The 17,431-nt window shown below is 39.7% G+C and overlaps 1 protein-coding gene across 2 annotated transcripts in view; it reads left to right on the top strand.

Moving 5' to 3' along the window:
* Positions 1-17,431, top strand: part of afg1lb (AFG1 like ATPase b) — a 154,266-nt gene that overhangs the window by 94,304 nt on the left and 42,531 nt on the right. For both annotated transcript variants that reach the window (XM_041187264.1, XM_041187263.1), the window contains exon 8: positions 11,254-11,336. In XM_041187264.1, the coding sequence (XP_041043198.1) occupies positions 11,254-11,336 (83 nt within the window). The remainder of the gene's footprint in view (positions 1-11,253; positions 11,337-17,431) is intronic.

Genomic DNA, 17,431 nt, shown 5'->3' with positions numbered 1-17,431 from the left:
GGATGGAGGAACAGGGACTGAATGGTCTACTCCTGATACGTTCCCAAACATATGAAAATAGAAAATATTTGCAAAACAAGCTGCTGCATCCATGTTTGAAAAATAAGTTAAGTTATTTGAAATGTCTTTTAAGATATAGTAAAAGCTGCCTCCAGCAGAATGGTCCTGTATCGTATCATTTCATTCATACCAACCCTGATGGAGTCACTGTATCTCCTCATAATCTTCCCTCCCACAATTACCTGAGTTGTATTTGTGTTTCAACCTTGGACTCTCAGCCATTGGCTCAGATTTTATTGTAGTGGGGCTTTTAACATTTGCCATAAGTTAAGACTTACCCTTGCACATAGAAGTTTTTGTATTTTTGTGTGGCAGGTTGTGAAAGTGAGTTGATAATGTCACAACGAGTGCAAAGAGCATGCACTTTTGCATTTATGGAACATTCTTGGCTTTATGCCCTTTTTCTTCCCTACTAATGCAAAACCCAATTCTCTGCATATATTGCTTTCAGGGTTGATTTCTTTGAGGATTTCCTACCCGGCATCCATTTCCCTATTCTTCACAAAATTCAACTAATCCTGAACTTTATCACACACAAGTCCTGCAAATCTATCATTGGCATCCTGACAAGTTGCACTAGTTCCCTGTGCTGTAGTAAATTAAGTTCAAGATCCTCTTCTCATCTTCAAATCCATTTTAAGCTTTACCTTGATATTTGATCAGTCTTCAACCTCCACCACTTGCTGAGAGGCGATGGCGTAGTGTTATTTTGTTGCTGGACTAAAACCCCAGAGACCCAGGGCAATGCCCCGGGGACCTGGGTTCAAATCCCGCCATAGCAGTTGGTGAAATTTGAATTCAATAAAAATCTGCAATTAAAATCTAATGATGGCCACAACACCATTGTTGATTGTTGTAAAAACCCATCTGGTTCACTAATGTCCTTTAGAGAAGGATATCTGCTGTCCTTACATGCGACTCCAGTCCTACAGCAATGTGGTTGACTCTTATTTTCCACTTGTTCAGAGGGCATTTATATCGTGAGCTTTAGGGGGATATGTTTATAGTAACCTTCCATTTTACAAAGTGTAGCATAATATGTTTTGAAGTGACGAGATCTGGAATATAGTTTCTCCATTGTTTGCAAGTGTTAACACAAAGTGAGTAATAATTTGAAGACAACATTGTTTTTAACAGATTAACCTTTAACCTTGCTTTGATCACTAATGAAAATCGAATAGAGAAGATTTAATGAGAGATGTTCAGAATTGAGTTTTGATGACATAAGCATGGAAAAACTGGTCAGTGAACCATTTACCAAAAGGTATAACTTCAAGATCATATAAGGGAAAAGTTTTGAGATTTTTATTTTAATTCAGAAGTTGTTTGGATGTGGAACGCTTCTCCACAAAACAGGTTGGAAATTGATTTTCTAATAGCTTAAAATGGATAAATTTTGAAAGTAAGAATTTTATACGTTTAAAAGAGGAAATGATGAGAATGGGCAGTTTCAGCATGATGGGCTGAATAGCTTCCCTTGGTTATTTTGAGGACCTTAGTAGAATATTGCAGTATACCTTAAAGAAAACTAAACTGCACAACCTACGTATTAAAGTGAAACCATCTCAAACTCATCATATTATGGCTTTCTGGAACTTGTAGCTTGTCTGTGGGGAGATTTTGTATCCCAAAACAAAGAGAGTGCGGGGGTACTGACAAAGCATTGCAGTGCCTCACTTAAATGGGATTATATATTCATGTCTCATGCAGGGTTCCAGTAGTTGACTTGGCAATCTTCATTTATGCATTTTGAGCACTTCACTATGCAATTATGAATGATTCAAAGAATCAGTTCTTAACAACCTAAATTTTAAAGGCTGATTAGGACAAGGATTGATATAGTAGGGTGGAACTTGTTGCAGCATTATTTCTGGAATCATTATTAATCATTGCTGGTCAGAAATGTTTCTGTATATTGCTGACTATCATCAGCTGTGATAGTTAACCCTTAGGCTGCCTGTCACCGCATTTTGAAACACTTAATCTCCAAATACCCAACTGGGATACAAGACTTCACGTAGTTTGGATAACCTATCCTCATTAGGAAGGCTACTAATGCAGATAGCTTGAAAATGACTCTCCATGTATAAATGGATCCCCTTCCTGCCACCCTGAAAAACAAACTAATAAATGCTTTCCTGTGAGAGGCTGAATTTCCTTCCTGCATAGTTTTCTCACCTTTGCATTAAAATAACTGAGCTTTCTCTACAATCACTTTGAGTGCTGGACACTTGCTTTGCCTGAGTCTTTGCTACGATGAAAGGAGCTGCCTGTTGGAGACCTAAGCATGTCGCAGTAGTCATGGCGGTCCACAAGCTGAAGTTAAATGAAGCCCAAGATGGGCCTGATTTCTATTGACGGTGGCTACAATTGGACCAATAACAAAAAAAAAGCTCAAGTTTTCTTGGTTATGGAGGAGTCTGATGAGAATTCTATCTAATGCACTAACCTGGGAAGCTGTAAGTGGTCAGCAAGGTGCAAAGGTTTTGTTATACATGCCAGAAGTTTTCAGAAATTGCTTTATCTTGCTCATAACATCACCAGAAAGTTCCTCATTCATGTCATGCAAACTGCAGCTTTGTTCTCTTTATTGCCTTTGCACGTATGCCTAATCTTTTGTCCTTTCGCAGCACAGAAACTTCCATGATCTAGAGTCTCAATGGGTTGCAAAGATACATCAGAGATGAAAGATTGCATCATTGAAAATCACTATAATGCCTGTCAAGAACCCTGACAGCGTGAATAAAAGTAATTCAGGACAATTATTTCCAATTATAGAGAGTAAATGAAAGACGGGAATCAAGCCACAGTATCTTAAAAATCCTTAACACTGCAGTACAGCAGATCAACTTGAGAAATCTATAAATATGATTTAACCTTAATACCTGTGTGCCACAGAGCTTGATTTCTTTTTCTTTGTACATCTCTCCCTCATTTATTAGTTGTTTGTCATGTGACTTACTTAGGAAATCTTCTTTGCAAACATTTTAAATAAACTTCGTAAACAACTTCCTGCCATCAGGCATTGGATTCCTTTTGCACGTGGTAGTTCTTGGGAGCTGGGTGTAAGGATGGTAGCAATAGATATGAACAGTGATCTACTACTTTTTTTTAATCTGAGAAACATTTTTTTGTATTTCAATCACATCCACAAACATCCACTCCCTCCACCACCGATGCATAGTGGCAGCAGTGTGTACCATCTACAAGATGCACTGCAGGAATTTGCCAAGGCTCCTTAGACAGCACCTTCCAAACCCACAACTGTTACCACCTAAAAGGACAAGTACAGCAGACACATGGGAACACCACTACCTGGTAATTACCCGCCAAGCCACTCACCATCCTGACTTGGAAATATGTCGCTATTCCTTCACTGTTGTTGGGTCAAAATCCTGGAGCTCCGTCCCTAACAGCACTGCGGGTGTACCTACAGCACATGCACTGCAGCGGTTCAAGAAGGCAACCACTTTCTCAAGGGCAAATCGGGATGGGCAATAAATGCTGGCCTAGCCAGTGATGCCCCCATCCCATAAATAAAGTTTTAAAAAAATTAAACTCCCAAAGGAAAAAATACTTTTTGCAAGTTACCCCCTTCCTCTTCCTTCCACCCCTCACCCCAGTTACCCTCCCCCCAAAACCCGGAATCGTCTCCAGGAAGAAGATTAATCAATCATTAAGAATATTGCTTCCTGGAGGAAATAGATTCTGTTTGCGTCAGTAAAAATGTAGCCATGGGGAGACCCATTATGTCATGTCTCTTGGCTGGTAAAGACCCAGAATGTTGGTACACCTGGTAGATGTGCTCATATTTGGTTACCATTGTATTGAGCAGGAATTGGTATTCTTCAACATGCATGACAAACTTTGTACTTGGATGGAGCCAAATACTTAAATGCTCTCAGTAGCATCCTGTAAGCATGCTGATCCTTGCTCAGCTTATTGGTGGTATAGGGAATGTATTTTCTTTGCAACAATAGAAAATATTGGCCAAGATGCTTCCATGCACCCCCAAATATCGTTCCTATTGATAATTCCCCATATGGAGAAATGTCAAACTCAGTTAAAAAGCTTACCTTTGAAGTTATTCTTCACATTTGATGATGACTTGATACTACAACAACAACAACCCTGATCAGACCAATAATAGATCATTAAAATCGGTAGCCTATTTAATGTGCACTTGAGTAAAGACATTTCTTTCTCTCTTTGTGGAAAAAAGTTAATGTTTTAATTAAAATTCTGTGTTAAGAAATTTTCATAGTTCACGTTTTGTTTCTTTTCCTACTTGATGTTTAATGATGAAGTTCACATGGTAAAACTGGGGTAACAGCTTTCGTGATTTATTTACTCCTTTTACCTATTTTTGGCTCCTGTGTTTCATACGAGTTTTGTAAGTAAATCCTTGCTCCCTATGCCCAGGGAAAGTAGTTTCACTTACCCAGATATCTAGGTGATTTAATAGTGTGCCCAAGAATTGAACAGACAATCCATTTTAGTTTTATCACCTGCCCTCAATGTAAGTACCAAGTCCTCAGAAAGAGGGAGGATTGCATTTTGATTTGAAGTTTAATTGCTAATCTCATTTATTGAGCAGCTTAAAAAAAAAAGAATAGTAACAATGATGCAACATATATTTTTGCATTAGTTGTTAAGCTTAGCTATGGCCCTTGCGTAGCAGAAAATAAATAATGTACAACTGCTGTGTTAAATTATATTTGAACTAATATTCTAATTCTTCTGCTTTTGTCAGTGTTTATGGAAGCTTTCCGGCATGACTACCTCTCCTTAAAGGCACAGGCAGACTTCAAGATTTTGAACTTGGATCACTTTTTAGAGAAAAGTGACCAGAGCCCATTTAGCTTAATTAACAGCCTGTTCATCTTGTTTGAAATTGCCAAACACACAGCAACATAGAAGGATTTATGGCACAGAAGCAGGCCTTTTGACCCATCGTGTCCCTGCCGACTGAAAAAGACTGAACCAATCTAATTCCACTTTCCAGCTCTTGGTCCGTAGCCCTGTGGATTACAGCACCTCCAGTGCATATCCAAGTATTTTTAAAATGTGATAAGGATTCCTGCCTCTATCACCCTTTCAGACAGGGATTTCCAAATCCCACCGCCCTCTGGGTGAAAATAATTACTTGTTAACACCCTTTTAATCCTTTCACCAATCACTTTAAATCTGTGTCCCCCTGGTTATTGATCTTTCTGCTAAAGGAACTTAGTCCTTCCTGATCACTCTACCTCAGCCGTCATAACTATATATACCTCAATTAAATCTTTCTCCAGTCTTCTCAGTTCCAATGAAAACAGACCCAGCTTATCCAATCTTTCTTCCTAGCTAAAATTTTTTATTCCTGACATCCTTGTAAATCTCTTCTATACCCTTTCTACTGTGATCATACCCTTCCTGTAATGTCATGTCTTGAACAGTATGCAGTTCTAGCATAACCTCCCTCCTCTTATATGAGGCCTCAGCCAGTAAAGGAAAGTATCCTATATGCCTTCTTGAATACCTTATCGACTTGACCTGCTACCTTCAGACACATGTAGACACAAATTCCAAAGTCCCAATGTCCCCTTGCCTTGTTTCTCCTCCCTGTGCACTTCTCCAGATTGAATTCTATTTTTCCCATTTCTGCCCATCATTGATATCTTCCTGAATTCTATAGCTTCCTTTATCACCATCGATCACATGGCCAATTTTCATATCATCTGCCAGCTTCTTAATCAGTGCCCCTTTGTTTAAGTTTAAATCATGGTTTTATGACAAACATCAGGGGAGCCAATACTGAGCCTTGTGGAAAGCTACTGGAAGCAACCTTCTGGTCATTAAAACATTATAAATTGACCCTTGGCTTTCTTACCTGACTCTGATTGGATGAGGTATTGACATGGAGAAAGCAATGGGGATCTGAAGGTTCTCCAAGCTTCCGGGTAATTCGGAATAGCACAAGGCTTCAACAGATTCCTTTTGTTTACAGAGAATGGGTCCCTGCATATGCATGTGTGTCACTTCTAGCAAGCATAAATGAGCCATGTTACAAGCTCAGCTATTATCTTAAATTGGTTGTTAGAGTATCTATTGGTGCACTTGTGATTCTGCAATTGGACAATCGTATCTAACAGACACACTGGGATTCCGACAGCTCCAAGTATCGACAATCTCATAAATAGGGCTAGAACCATTTGCTCACCATGTAATATTGAGGTGAAATAGGGCACATCAAAGCTATCCTATGGGATAATGGCTACCTCAGTCATATCATTGCTTGCTGTATATTGCGCACAGTCACAAATGGGCCCAAGGCCACCACTTTTAGACTTGGAAAGTACTTCAAATTATTCTGAAAAGGTAAAGTATCCCAAAACATTTGAGCAACAGGTGAAGCCAGCTGTTCCACGTTGCTACTAAGCAGTAGCAGCACAAGAGGGTATTTTTCACTAACTGAATGCTGTCGCCAATCCAAAAAGACGTTCTGCCTACCACACAAGTGAGTAATGTACTCTATGAATTTTCGTATTGGTACAATGCCAGGTACATAGGCTGTACGTCCCAATGACTGGCAGATCATATCGAACAGCACATCCCTTCAGCTATTTGCAATAGGCAGAGTGCTACCATGCTCAACCAGCCTGTGCTTGCAGAACTCTGAACATTAATGTCTAATGTTAGATGTGATTTTGTGAATGGACATCACTTGCTGAACAATCCTGAGTGTGCTAAGAATTGCATTAACAATCTATTTAAGATGATCAGTTGGGGTCATAATGTCGCTTCTCACAACTTTTGCTGGAAATTACATATATTCATACCCAGGGACTTTTCCTCTTCAGACAAAAGGAACATGTCCAGGCGTTGCTTCTCTTTTGAATTAAACAGAAATGCAAGAGAGGATAGTTCCCTGGTGCATTCTCCATGCCAACACCTTTACCAATCTGTCCACTTGCCAACTAATCAGTACCCTATACTTATGCAGTATAAATGATTGCTGCCTTTGAAATTTGGAATTCTTGCAATTGTCTTGATGAGTACAAGACAAAAATTTCAACAGCGTGTCCCTTTTTTCAGCAATAACAACACACAATTTTGTTTTGTGTTTTGCAAGCGCAGGCTGATGGAGCACAGTCTGTATTCTGCCTATTACGAACAGCTGGAGGAACATGCTGTTTGATTCGATCAGCCAATCGGGACATATGGCCCACCTACCCAGCATCGCACCGGCACTGAAATTCATACATGACGCTGTTCAATTGTGTGGTGGGCAGAATGTTTGTTTGGACTGCCGGCAGATTCCTATTAGTGGAAAATACCATTCGCATTGCCACTGCATAGTAGCAGTGTGAAACGGCTTGCTTAACCTGTTGTTCAAATTTTTGAGTTACTTTGCTTTACCATGGTAATTTGAGGTAGACCGGGCACCATTCAAATCTGAAATGGGCCTTTGGCCCATTTGCGTGTTTGTGCGATATGATGATCTGATCAAGATAGTCATTGTCCTGCAGGATAACTTTAATGCAGTCTATTTCTGCATCGAACTTCCAAGGGATACGAACAAGGAGCATGAGTAGGCCATTCGGCCCCTCAAGCCTGCTCCACCATTTAGTAAAATCATGGCTGATCTGATAGCAACCTCAAATAAGCATCTTGCCTACCCCTGATAACCTATCACCCCCTTGTTTACCAAGAATCTACCCACCTCTGCCTAAAAAGTATTGTTAACCTTTACTGGTCAATTATATGCATTGGGATTCATTTAGCTCCACATGCTATTAGGTTGGCCTTATCAGCAATCTTGTAAATAGGGCCCTTCAGCACGTTAACTCTGTTTCTCTCTCCAAAAACCTGCTGAGTATTTCCAGCATTTTCTGTTTTTATTTTATATGCATCATACATGCTCTTTGTTTTGTTTCATCACATTGTCTATCTCCTTCATCATCCAAGGAGTCTTTGATTCCCTTACCTTTTGCCCTTGTTGAAATGTACCCAGCTTGTACTCAACACCACCTCCATAAAGATCATGCATTGTTCCTTTACAGTTTTTCCTATCAATCTTTAGTTCCATTTTTCCCTGGCTGGATCCTGTCTCATCCCATTGAAGTTAGCCCTCTTCCAATTTAGAAGTTCTACTTCAGATTGTTCCTTGTTCTTTTGCCTTGTTAATCTAAACCTTATTGTGTCTAATATTTCACACTCCTCCTCTTTAACTAGAATGTCTGCATCATCCCTCTCAGTGAAGACAGAGACCGAGTACTCATTGAGAACCTTGCTCATATCTTCTACATCAACCCACATGTTACAATGTACATATCTGGAAGGCCCTACCTTTTCCTTAGTTATTCTCTTGATCTTAATGCACTGGTAAAATGCCTTAGGATTTTCTTTGATTTTACCTGCCAATATTTTTTTGTACCCTCTCTTTGCTTTTTGAATTTCCATCTTTACTTCGCCCCTGTACTTTCTATACTCCCCTAGGCTTTCTACAGTATTAAGTCTTTTGTTACTGTCTTAAGAGCTCGTTTTCTGCTTTATTTTGACCTGTATGCTTCTAGATAAACAGGGGGCTCTAGATTTGGCAGTGTCACCCTTTTTATTTGTGGGGACATGTCTATACTGTGCCTGTAGATTCTTTGCCTTTGAATGCTGCCTTCTGATTTGACACAGTTTTTCCTTCTAAGAGCTGGATAAATAAGGTATATAAATGGACTTTCGTGAGAGAGAGCGAGAGAAAAATCACTTTAGACTGGAAAGAGTTTTGTGAGGTGGATCAATGCTGGCCACAGCCTAATGATTTGGCTAGCTCAAAAACACTGAAGAAAACAGTCTGAAGAGATGCCAGAGATCAGCTTCATCTTTCTCTTTGTCCAACCTGGGCCCAGTAAATCATCCTGAGGAGACTGCCACTGCCAGCTATGGAGATCAGCATTGCCTTGTTTCCCCCACTTATCCAATATGAGACTATTAAACCATTCTCATCTGTTACAGAGCGTTTGTCTTTTCTGCCTATATATCTAAACTGTTGCTTCTTAATAAACTGCCTAACAATGACTTCGACCCCTTGTACTGAGTAATCTCTGACTTGAACTAAAATCTTACAATATTAAGGACCAAATGCTAATCATTTTAAGCCACATTTCCCTTAGTGCCACGACCTTATATTCCCAAATGGGAATTGCACTTGTAATTTACCAACTTTATTCACCACATGTTGTGTTCACACACAATTACACCAAGTTTGCAGTGGGTCATAGTAACTCTGTTGCTAATGCAGTTCAAATATCTCAGCATTTTCATTGTGTTAACTTTCTTTTTCCTGTAAAAAAAAATGAATATGTTTTGGTGCTTGCACCCGCAGAGATGGATTATAGTTGGCCCATTCTATGACTTGGTGAAGCAATGTGCCATTTCCACTTTTATCGTGACTATATGAATTGTCTTAGCACATTGACAAAAGCAATAAGTTGATGATATAAATGATGGGCGGGATTTTCCAGCCCCGCTCGCTGCCAGGATCGTTCGCTCCCACCAAAAGTCAATGGACTTTTGGCTGGGCTGCTGCATCACCTGTGACAGGGCCGGAAAATCCTAATCGGTGGTTGTTTATCACGTAATCGCAGACTTTTAATGGCACAGAAGGAGGTCATTGGGCCCATTGTGTCTGCACCGGCTCTCCAAATGAGCATTATAACCTATTGCCATTGCCCTGCCTTTTCCTTATACCCCTGTGCATCGTTTCTATTCAAGTAATCATCAAACGCCCTCTTGAATGCCTCGATTGAACCTCCCTCCATCACACTTCCAGACAGTCAGGGCGTTCCAGACCCGAACCACTCATTATGTGAAAAAGTTTTTTCTCCCGTCACATTTGCTTTTTGGAAATCACTTTAAATCTGTGCCCTCTCGTTCTTGGTCCTTTTACGAGTGGGAATAGCTTCTCCCTATCTGCTCTGTCCAGCCCCCTCATGATTTTGAACATCTCTATCAAATCTCCTTTTAGCCACCTTTTCTCCAAGGAGAACAATCCCAACCTCTCCAATCTATCCTCATAGCTGAAATTTCTCATCCCTGGAACCATTCTTGTAAACTTCTTCTGCACTCTCTCCAATGTGTTCACATCCTTCCTTTAATGTGACATCTAGAACTGTACACAATACACCAGCTGAGGTCTAGCGAGTGCCTTATATAAATTCAGCATAACTCCCCTGCTCTTGTACTCTATGCCCCTATTTATAAAGCCCAGGATACTATATGCTTTATTAACTGCTCTCTCCACCTGTCCTGCCACCTTCAATGATCTATGCACATATACAGCCATGTCTTTCTGCTCCTGCACCACTTTCAAAATTTCACTCCTTATTTTATATTGTCTGTCCATGTTCTTTCTACCAAAAATGCATCACCCCACACTTTGAACTTCATCTGCCATCTATCTGCCCACTCCACCAACTTGTCTATGTTCTCTTGAAGTTCCACACCATCCTCCTCACAGTTTACAACACTCCCAAGCTTTGTATCATCCGCAAATTTTGAAATTGTCCCCTGCACACCAAGATCTAGATAATATATATCAAGAAAAGCAGGGGTCCCAGTACCGACCCATGGGAAACTCCACTACAAACCTTCCTCCAGCCCAAAAAATATCCATTGACCATTACTCTCTGCTTCCTATTTTTCAGCTAATTTTGAACCCATGTTGGTCCTGCCCCTTTTATTCATGAACAATAACTTTTCTCAAGTCTGTTGTGTGCCACTGTATCAAATGCCTTTTGAAAGTCCATGTACATCACATCAACAGCATTACCCTCATCGACCTTTTCTGTTACCTCTTCAAAAAACTCCAGCAAGTTTGTTAAACATGATTTGCCCTTTAGAAATCCATGCTGGCTCTTCCTTATCAACCCATATTTTTCCATGTGACTACTAATCCTGACCCGCATAATTGTTTCTAGAATCTTTCCCACCACTTAAGTTAAACTGACTGGTCTGTAATTGCTGGGCTTATCCTTATAACCTTTTTTGAACAGGACTGTTTTGAACATACTAGAGAATGCATCCTGTACAATTAATATTGTTTTGATATGTAGAAAAGGTTAATACTACATCTGAAACTTGTATCAATTATTTTTCCTTGGCTGACAGAAGTTCAACTCAATCCTCATTTTTATTTTGTTGTGTTTTGTTTTGCAGAATTATTGTGAAGCCATCCAGCTGAATTCTGAAATTGACTACAGGAAAAGATACCTTCCTGGAGCAGGGAAGCTTTATTATCTGTAAGCTTAAAAAGAAAAGTTAAAATAGTCTATTGCATGGTGAAGTGGTAATAGTGAACTGTGATTATCCACCAGAATGTCAAAAGACCCTTCCATCCCTTTCTTGGAGTCAATAATGAAAATTGGCAAATACCCAAAAGTTTTCAACTTCTGGTATAGTCCAGCAATATCTTGGAGCAGGAATGGAGCTAACCACAATACAACTAACAGAGAAAACTTGTCATTTTATTTGCCTCAAAATGTGAAAAGAAATACAATGAAGAGAAGCATCAAGGAGTATCAAAATGTGGTGCAAGACTTATCCCTATGAAAATGATGGTGGATAATCTGAAAAGGGTTATTTTTCTGAAGCTGGTTATGTGATTCGCACGTCTCTTAAGCAGAGCTATAGTGATCCAAATAATAACTTTGTGAACATGTAATAATCTTAAGTTTGATGCAGAACTGTTGCACTTCCAACAGATTCAAAGCAGTTTCAGCAAGTGGATTTGTCTTCTCCCATTCATAAGCTGTACATTTTCCACTTGCTGAAACTGCTTTGAATCTGTTGGAAGTGCAACTCAGTGAAGGTTACAGAAAATGTACAGCTTATGAATGGGAGAGGACAAATCCTCTTGCTGAAACTGCTTTGAATCTGTTGGAAGTGCAACAGTTCTGCACTCAAACTTATAAGATTATTACATGTTCACAAAGTTATTATTTGGATCACTATAGCATGACTGAGCATCTAAAATAATGCTGCTTATGCAACAAATGCAGAAGTGGTGTCTGGAATGACACTTGGCCCTATACAAAATGTTCCTGAGTGTCATGAAGGCCTTGACACAGCATAGGAACATAGAAAACATGAGGAGGTCATTTTAGCCCCTCGAGCCTGTTTCACTAATCAAGGAGATCATCCTCATCTGTGACCTACCTTCTAAACCTGTGACCTCTACCGCCTGGAAGGACAAGGGCATAGGAACACCACAACCTGCACGTCCCCATCCAAGTCACACACCATCCTGACTTGGAACTATATTGCCGCTCCTTCACCGTTGCTGGGTCAAAATCCAGGAACTGCTTCCTTAAAAGAACTGTGTGTGTACCTACAACACACGGATTGTAGCTGTTCAAGAAGGTAGCTCACACCATCTTCTCAAAGGCAATAAAAGCTGATCTTGCCAACGATGCTCACATCCCATGAATAAATAAACAAAACACTACTGGCAATGTTACCTATCATTGCTGCTTACCAGAAAAGTACTGAGCAAATTTGCCATTCCTATGCAAGGCAATTCCAATGATAGCTTGACAAGTGCAGCAATTGCTGATGGTAATGGATCCAAAAGGAAACTGCCATGTCCAGGCATAACTGATAAACATATGGGAGAAAGGGTAGAATGGAGAAACCAACCATAATCTTTCAAATTTTGTTTTGAAATGGTGAAGTGGTAAAGGACTGGAGGGTGGCAAATGTTTTAAGTCACTCTTCAGTGAAGAGTAAAATGATAAGTGAGGGAATATTAGACCAGTTTTACTTTCTTGTGGGAAAACTGCTGGAGCCCATTTGGGAACCACGTGAAAATTTAAAAAGCCACAGTCTTATTGAGGATTTATATATGGCTAGTCATGCTTGACTAATTTCATTGTTTCTTTCTGTTTGAGGAAACCTCAGTTTCTGGCTAAAGAACACTTGCATTTCATATCCTCAAGGTTGTGCAACTTTGGAACCCTCTGCCTCAGAAGGCAGTGAAGGTGGGCTCATTGAATATTTTTAAAGCGGAGGTAGATAGATTTTTGTTAGGCAAGGGAACCAAAGGTTATCGGGGTAGATGAGAATGTGGAATTTGAAATAGAATTTGAATTTGAAATCAGCCGTGATCTTATTGAATGGTGGAGCAGCCTTGAGGGGCTGAATGGCCTACTTATGCTCCTATTTTGTATGTTAGTATATCAAAGCACTTCACAGACAGTGAATTACTAAATTTTAAGTGCAGCCACTATGTTGCAGTAAGCAATATGCACACAGCAAAATCTTCCAACTAGACAAGAGACCAATTTAACTGCTTTTGTGTTGTTGATTGGGACAGAATGGTCGCCGGGACACCAGGAGCATCCCATATTTCTCCTTGGGGGGAAAAAATGTTGCATCTACCTGAATAGGCAGAAAGGCTATGTTTAATGTCTCAGCAAAATAGGGCAACTTCTGACAGCAGAGCTCTCCTTAGTACTGCAATGAAGTGTAAGCCTAGATAAGATGCTCAGGTCCTGGAGTGGGCTTGAACCCACCATCTTCAGACTTAGAAAAGAGACTACTAGCTCTTGAGTCAAGCTGACGCAGGTAAAAGGAATACAGTGATTGTATATGTGGATTTTCAGAAGATGTTTGATCAGGTGGCATAGGAGATGAAGAAGGGTGGTAATGAAGAGAATGGAGACGAATGGATAAAGAGATGGTTATGGAAGGGGGAAGCAAATAGTATGGATTTTCTTTATCTTTTGGTAGAACACAGATTGTGATGTACCCTGAGAATCTATGTTGGAAAGCTTCATGTTGTAAACTGGGTTGGGCATAGGCTCAAAAAGAGTGAAGTTTTCTGATGTCATTTAAGGAGCATAACAAACTGATAATATTGTTATGAGATGGCAGCTGATAATTGCTGGGTTGACCAAATCCCAAAGGGAAACTTGGCCAAGCTATCATAACAATTTGAAATTTGGATTTTATTATGAGAAGGCATGTGCACTGAAGTCAGAAGTAAAGGGTCCACTATCACTTTTGGAGATTTTAAATATTAACACCTTTTTAGAAACAAAACTACGAGCTTTTCCCTCTTTTCCACACCTGTCTTCATCACCTGCTATGATACCTTTAAAAGTATCTTAGCTAACTCACATGCTCTGTTCAATACAAAAACAGAATTACCTGGAAAAACTTAGCAGGTCTGGCAGCATCGGCGGAGAAGAAAAGAGTTGACGTTTCGAGTCCTCATGACCCTTCAGCAGAACTGGTTGAATCCAAGGAGGGGGGTGAAATATAAGCTGGTTTAAGGTAGGGGGGGGGGGAGAAGTGGGGGGTGGGTGGTGTGGTTGTAGGGACAAGCAAGCAGTGATAGCAACAGATAATCAAAAGATGTCACAGACAAAAGAACAAAAGAACACAGGTGTTGAAGTTGGTGATATTATCTAAACGAATGTGCTAATTAAGAATGGATGGTAGGGCACTCAAGGTATAGCTCTAGTGGGGGTGGGGGGGCATAAAAGATTTAAAAATAATGGAAATAGGTGGGAAAAGAAAAATCTATATAAATTATTGGAAAAAAACAAAAGGAAGGGGGAAGAAACAGAAAGGGGGTGGGGATGGAGGAGGGAGGTCAAGATCTAAAGTTGTTGAATTCAATATTCAGTCTGGAAGGCTGTAAAGCGTCTAGTCGGAAGATGAAGTGCTATTCCTCCAGTTTGCGTTGGGCTTCACTGGAACAATGCAGCAAGCCAAGGACAGACATGTAGGCAAGAGAGCAGGGTGGAGTGTTAAAATGGCAAGCGACAGGGAGGTTTGGGTCATTCTTGTGGACAGACCACAGGTGTTCTGCAAAGCGATCGCCCAGTTTATGTTTGGTCTCTCCAATGTAGAGGAGACCGCATACATAGGTCTAAGTTCAATGTTCTTCTTGCACTCGTAGTCTTGAGATTCACCAACTCCAAGCCAATCAAGGAATTTTAAAAATTCCACAAAAAGCCCCCAGTTTTGTTATGATGTGGCAGTTGGTAATTGCTGAGCCAACCAAACCCCAAAGGGAAACTTGGCCAAGCTATCACAACAATTTGCAATTTATATTTTATTATGAGAAGGTATGTGCACTGAAGTCAGAAGTAAAGAGTCCACTACCACTTTTGGAGATTTTAGCTATTAAATTAAAACATTTATTAATAAAAGAAAAGAAAACTTAAACACACAAGATTGCAGTTACACAAGTAAATTTAGTTTTACAACATTTCCCAAAAGTCTACTTAGCTAGACTCCCAAATAAACACACTTTCCAAACAACAGTCCAAATAGGTTCTTAATCTATAAATATCCAGTAAATATTGCCGCAAGGCATCCACTGTTGCTGTAAGGGAGTTATTTCACAGATTCTCCCTCCCTTTCACTCAACAATGGAAATCCAAGGCTTATAACAAAACCTTGCTTTCTGGAACAAACAAGCACTTCTCTGGGATGGCTAGAGGCTGCTTTTCACAAGTCTGTCTTCACACAGCCCACCTTTCAAGATCTTACATGGCCACTCACCTCATACAGCTTTCAATCTTTCCTTAAATATATTTTCTCCCTTTTGACCATTAAATCCATTGTTCTAAATTTTATTTGAAAGTTACCTTTCCCAAAATATAAAAACTTTCATGTTGTCATTATGGCCAGCACTTTTGGGAAAAATAAACTTAATAACTTCGCCTTATTTATTTACGATTTTTGCCAGTTGTAAAATTTCTAGACATGTCTCTTTGAAATTGAAACAGCTAACAATTCACTCTTCACTTAGCTCAGAATGCAAATTCCCATTCATTCTGTATGTACTGGGATCTCATGTTAGTTTGTCCATCTCCATTTCAAAATGCCTGCTTTTACACCAAATCCCTTTGATGATTTAAACCTTGCAATCTGACTGTCTTCAGTTTAATTAAATTAGACACACACACACACACACACACACACACACACACACACACACACACACACAACACACAAACACAGCTTCCGCAAGCCTGCTTCAGTATCCCACAGTGATATTAGGAAAAATGATATTCTCTTTACAATATAGATAGGCTTATGGAACAGGCAGATAAACAACCATACATTTCAATGCGTAGAAATGTGAAGTAGTAAATTTGAGAAAAAGGACAGTGAAAGGAAATGTACCTTAAAGAGCAACATTTTTAAAAGAAGCAGAACAGAGAGGTATGTGTACAGTTACGTAGATCTTTAAAATTGGGATGGCATTTGGAAAAAGACAAATGAGATTCTGGCTGTTATTACAAAGGAACATTGAATGTAAAATCAAATAAATTATATTAAATTTATATAAGCATTGACTAAGCTACAGTTGAAATATTGCATGTATCCAATTCTAGGAAATTATATCACAGAAGTGTATACTTTAAATCATTAGCGTATTATCAGCAGAGTTGTTATAGGTATGTTGAAAGGTTCAAAAAATATTTTTACCACTAAACACAGAAGTTAAAGGGGAAATCTAATAGAAGGTGTCAAGATTTTGAGAGGATAAATAGTGGAAGATTATTTCAACTGATTGGTGACCTGGTAATAAGGGGACAGATTAAGCATCGTCACTGGAAGAATGAAGGGGGAGGTTGGAAGAATTTTTTTCAACAGTTATTAGAAAATAGAATAGTTTACTCTTAAGACAGGCACTAAATCAACTCTTAGAAGGGAATTGCATAAGTATTTGCAAAGCAAAGGTGTACATGAATATGGGGAAAGGGCAAGAAAATTAAATTTGAGTAGGTAGCTCCAGTTGAGGGTGCTCCAGTTTCCTCCCACCGTACAGAGACGTCCTGGTTAGGTGGATTGATTACGGTAAATTGTGCCCTATTGTGTGTGTCTGTATGAGTGTGCGCCCAGCGATAGACTGGCATCCCATCCTAGGGGTACGCCGCTTAATACCCATTGCCTGTCGGGTTAGGCTCCGACTCTGCACGACCCTGAATTGGATGAAGCGGCTCAGGAAAAGTGAATGAGTGAGCTCCAGTTGAAGAGCTGAAGCTGACACCAACGCAAGTTTAATAGAACAAGTGGGTTTATCCTAAATTTTAATTTATATGCTTTTATGCTGTAGTGCATTCAACAAAACAAATGATGTAAAGCAAGACCCCAGGCCATTTTAGGATTTCTGTTTGCTGTCATGCTTGCCTGTGTTAAAACACATTTGAACAGATTTGACATCTATTTACAGCAGATGGTAACATTGGTGAACTAAGGAGCATACTTGCAATCTGTGAATGTTTATTTGCTAATCATTTAACTATACTCACCCATCCTGAAGAAGATAGGAACATAGGAACAAAGGGCTTAGGAGCAGGAGTAGGCCATTGGC

This window comes from Carcharodon carcharias, chromosome 5, assembly GCF_017639515.1.
Source record: "Carcharodon carcharias isolate sCarCar2 chromosome 5, sCarCar2.pri, whole genome shotgun sequence".
Classification (NCBI taxonomy): Eukaryota; Metazoa; Chordata; class Chondrichthyes; order Lamniformes; family Lamnidae; genus Carcharodon; species Carcharodon carcharias.
This window is presented reverse-complemented; position numbering and strand designations above follow the sequence as displayed.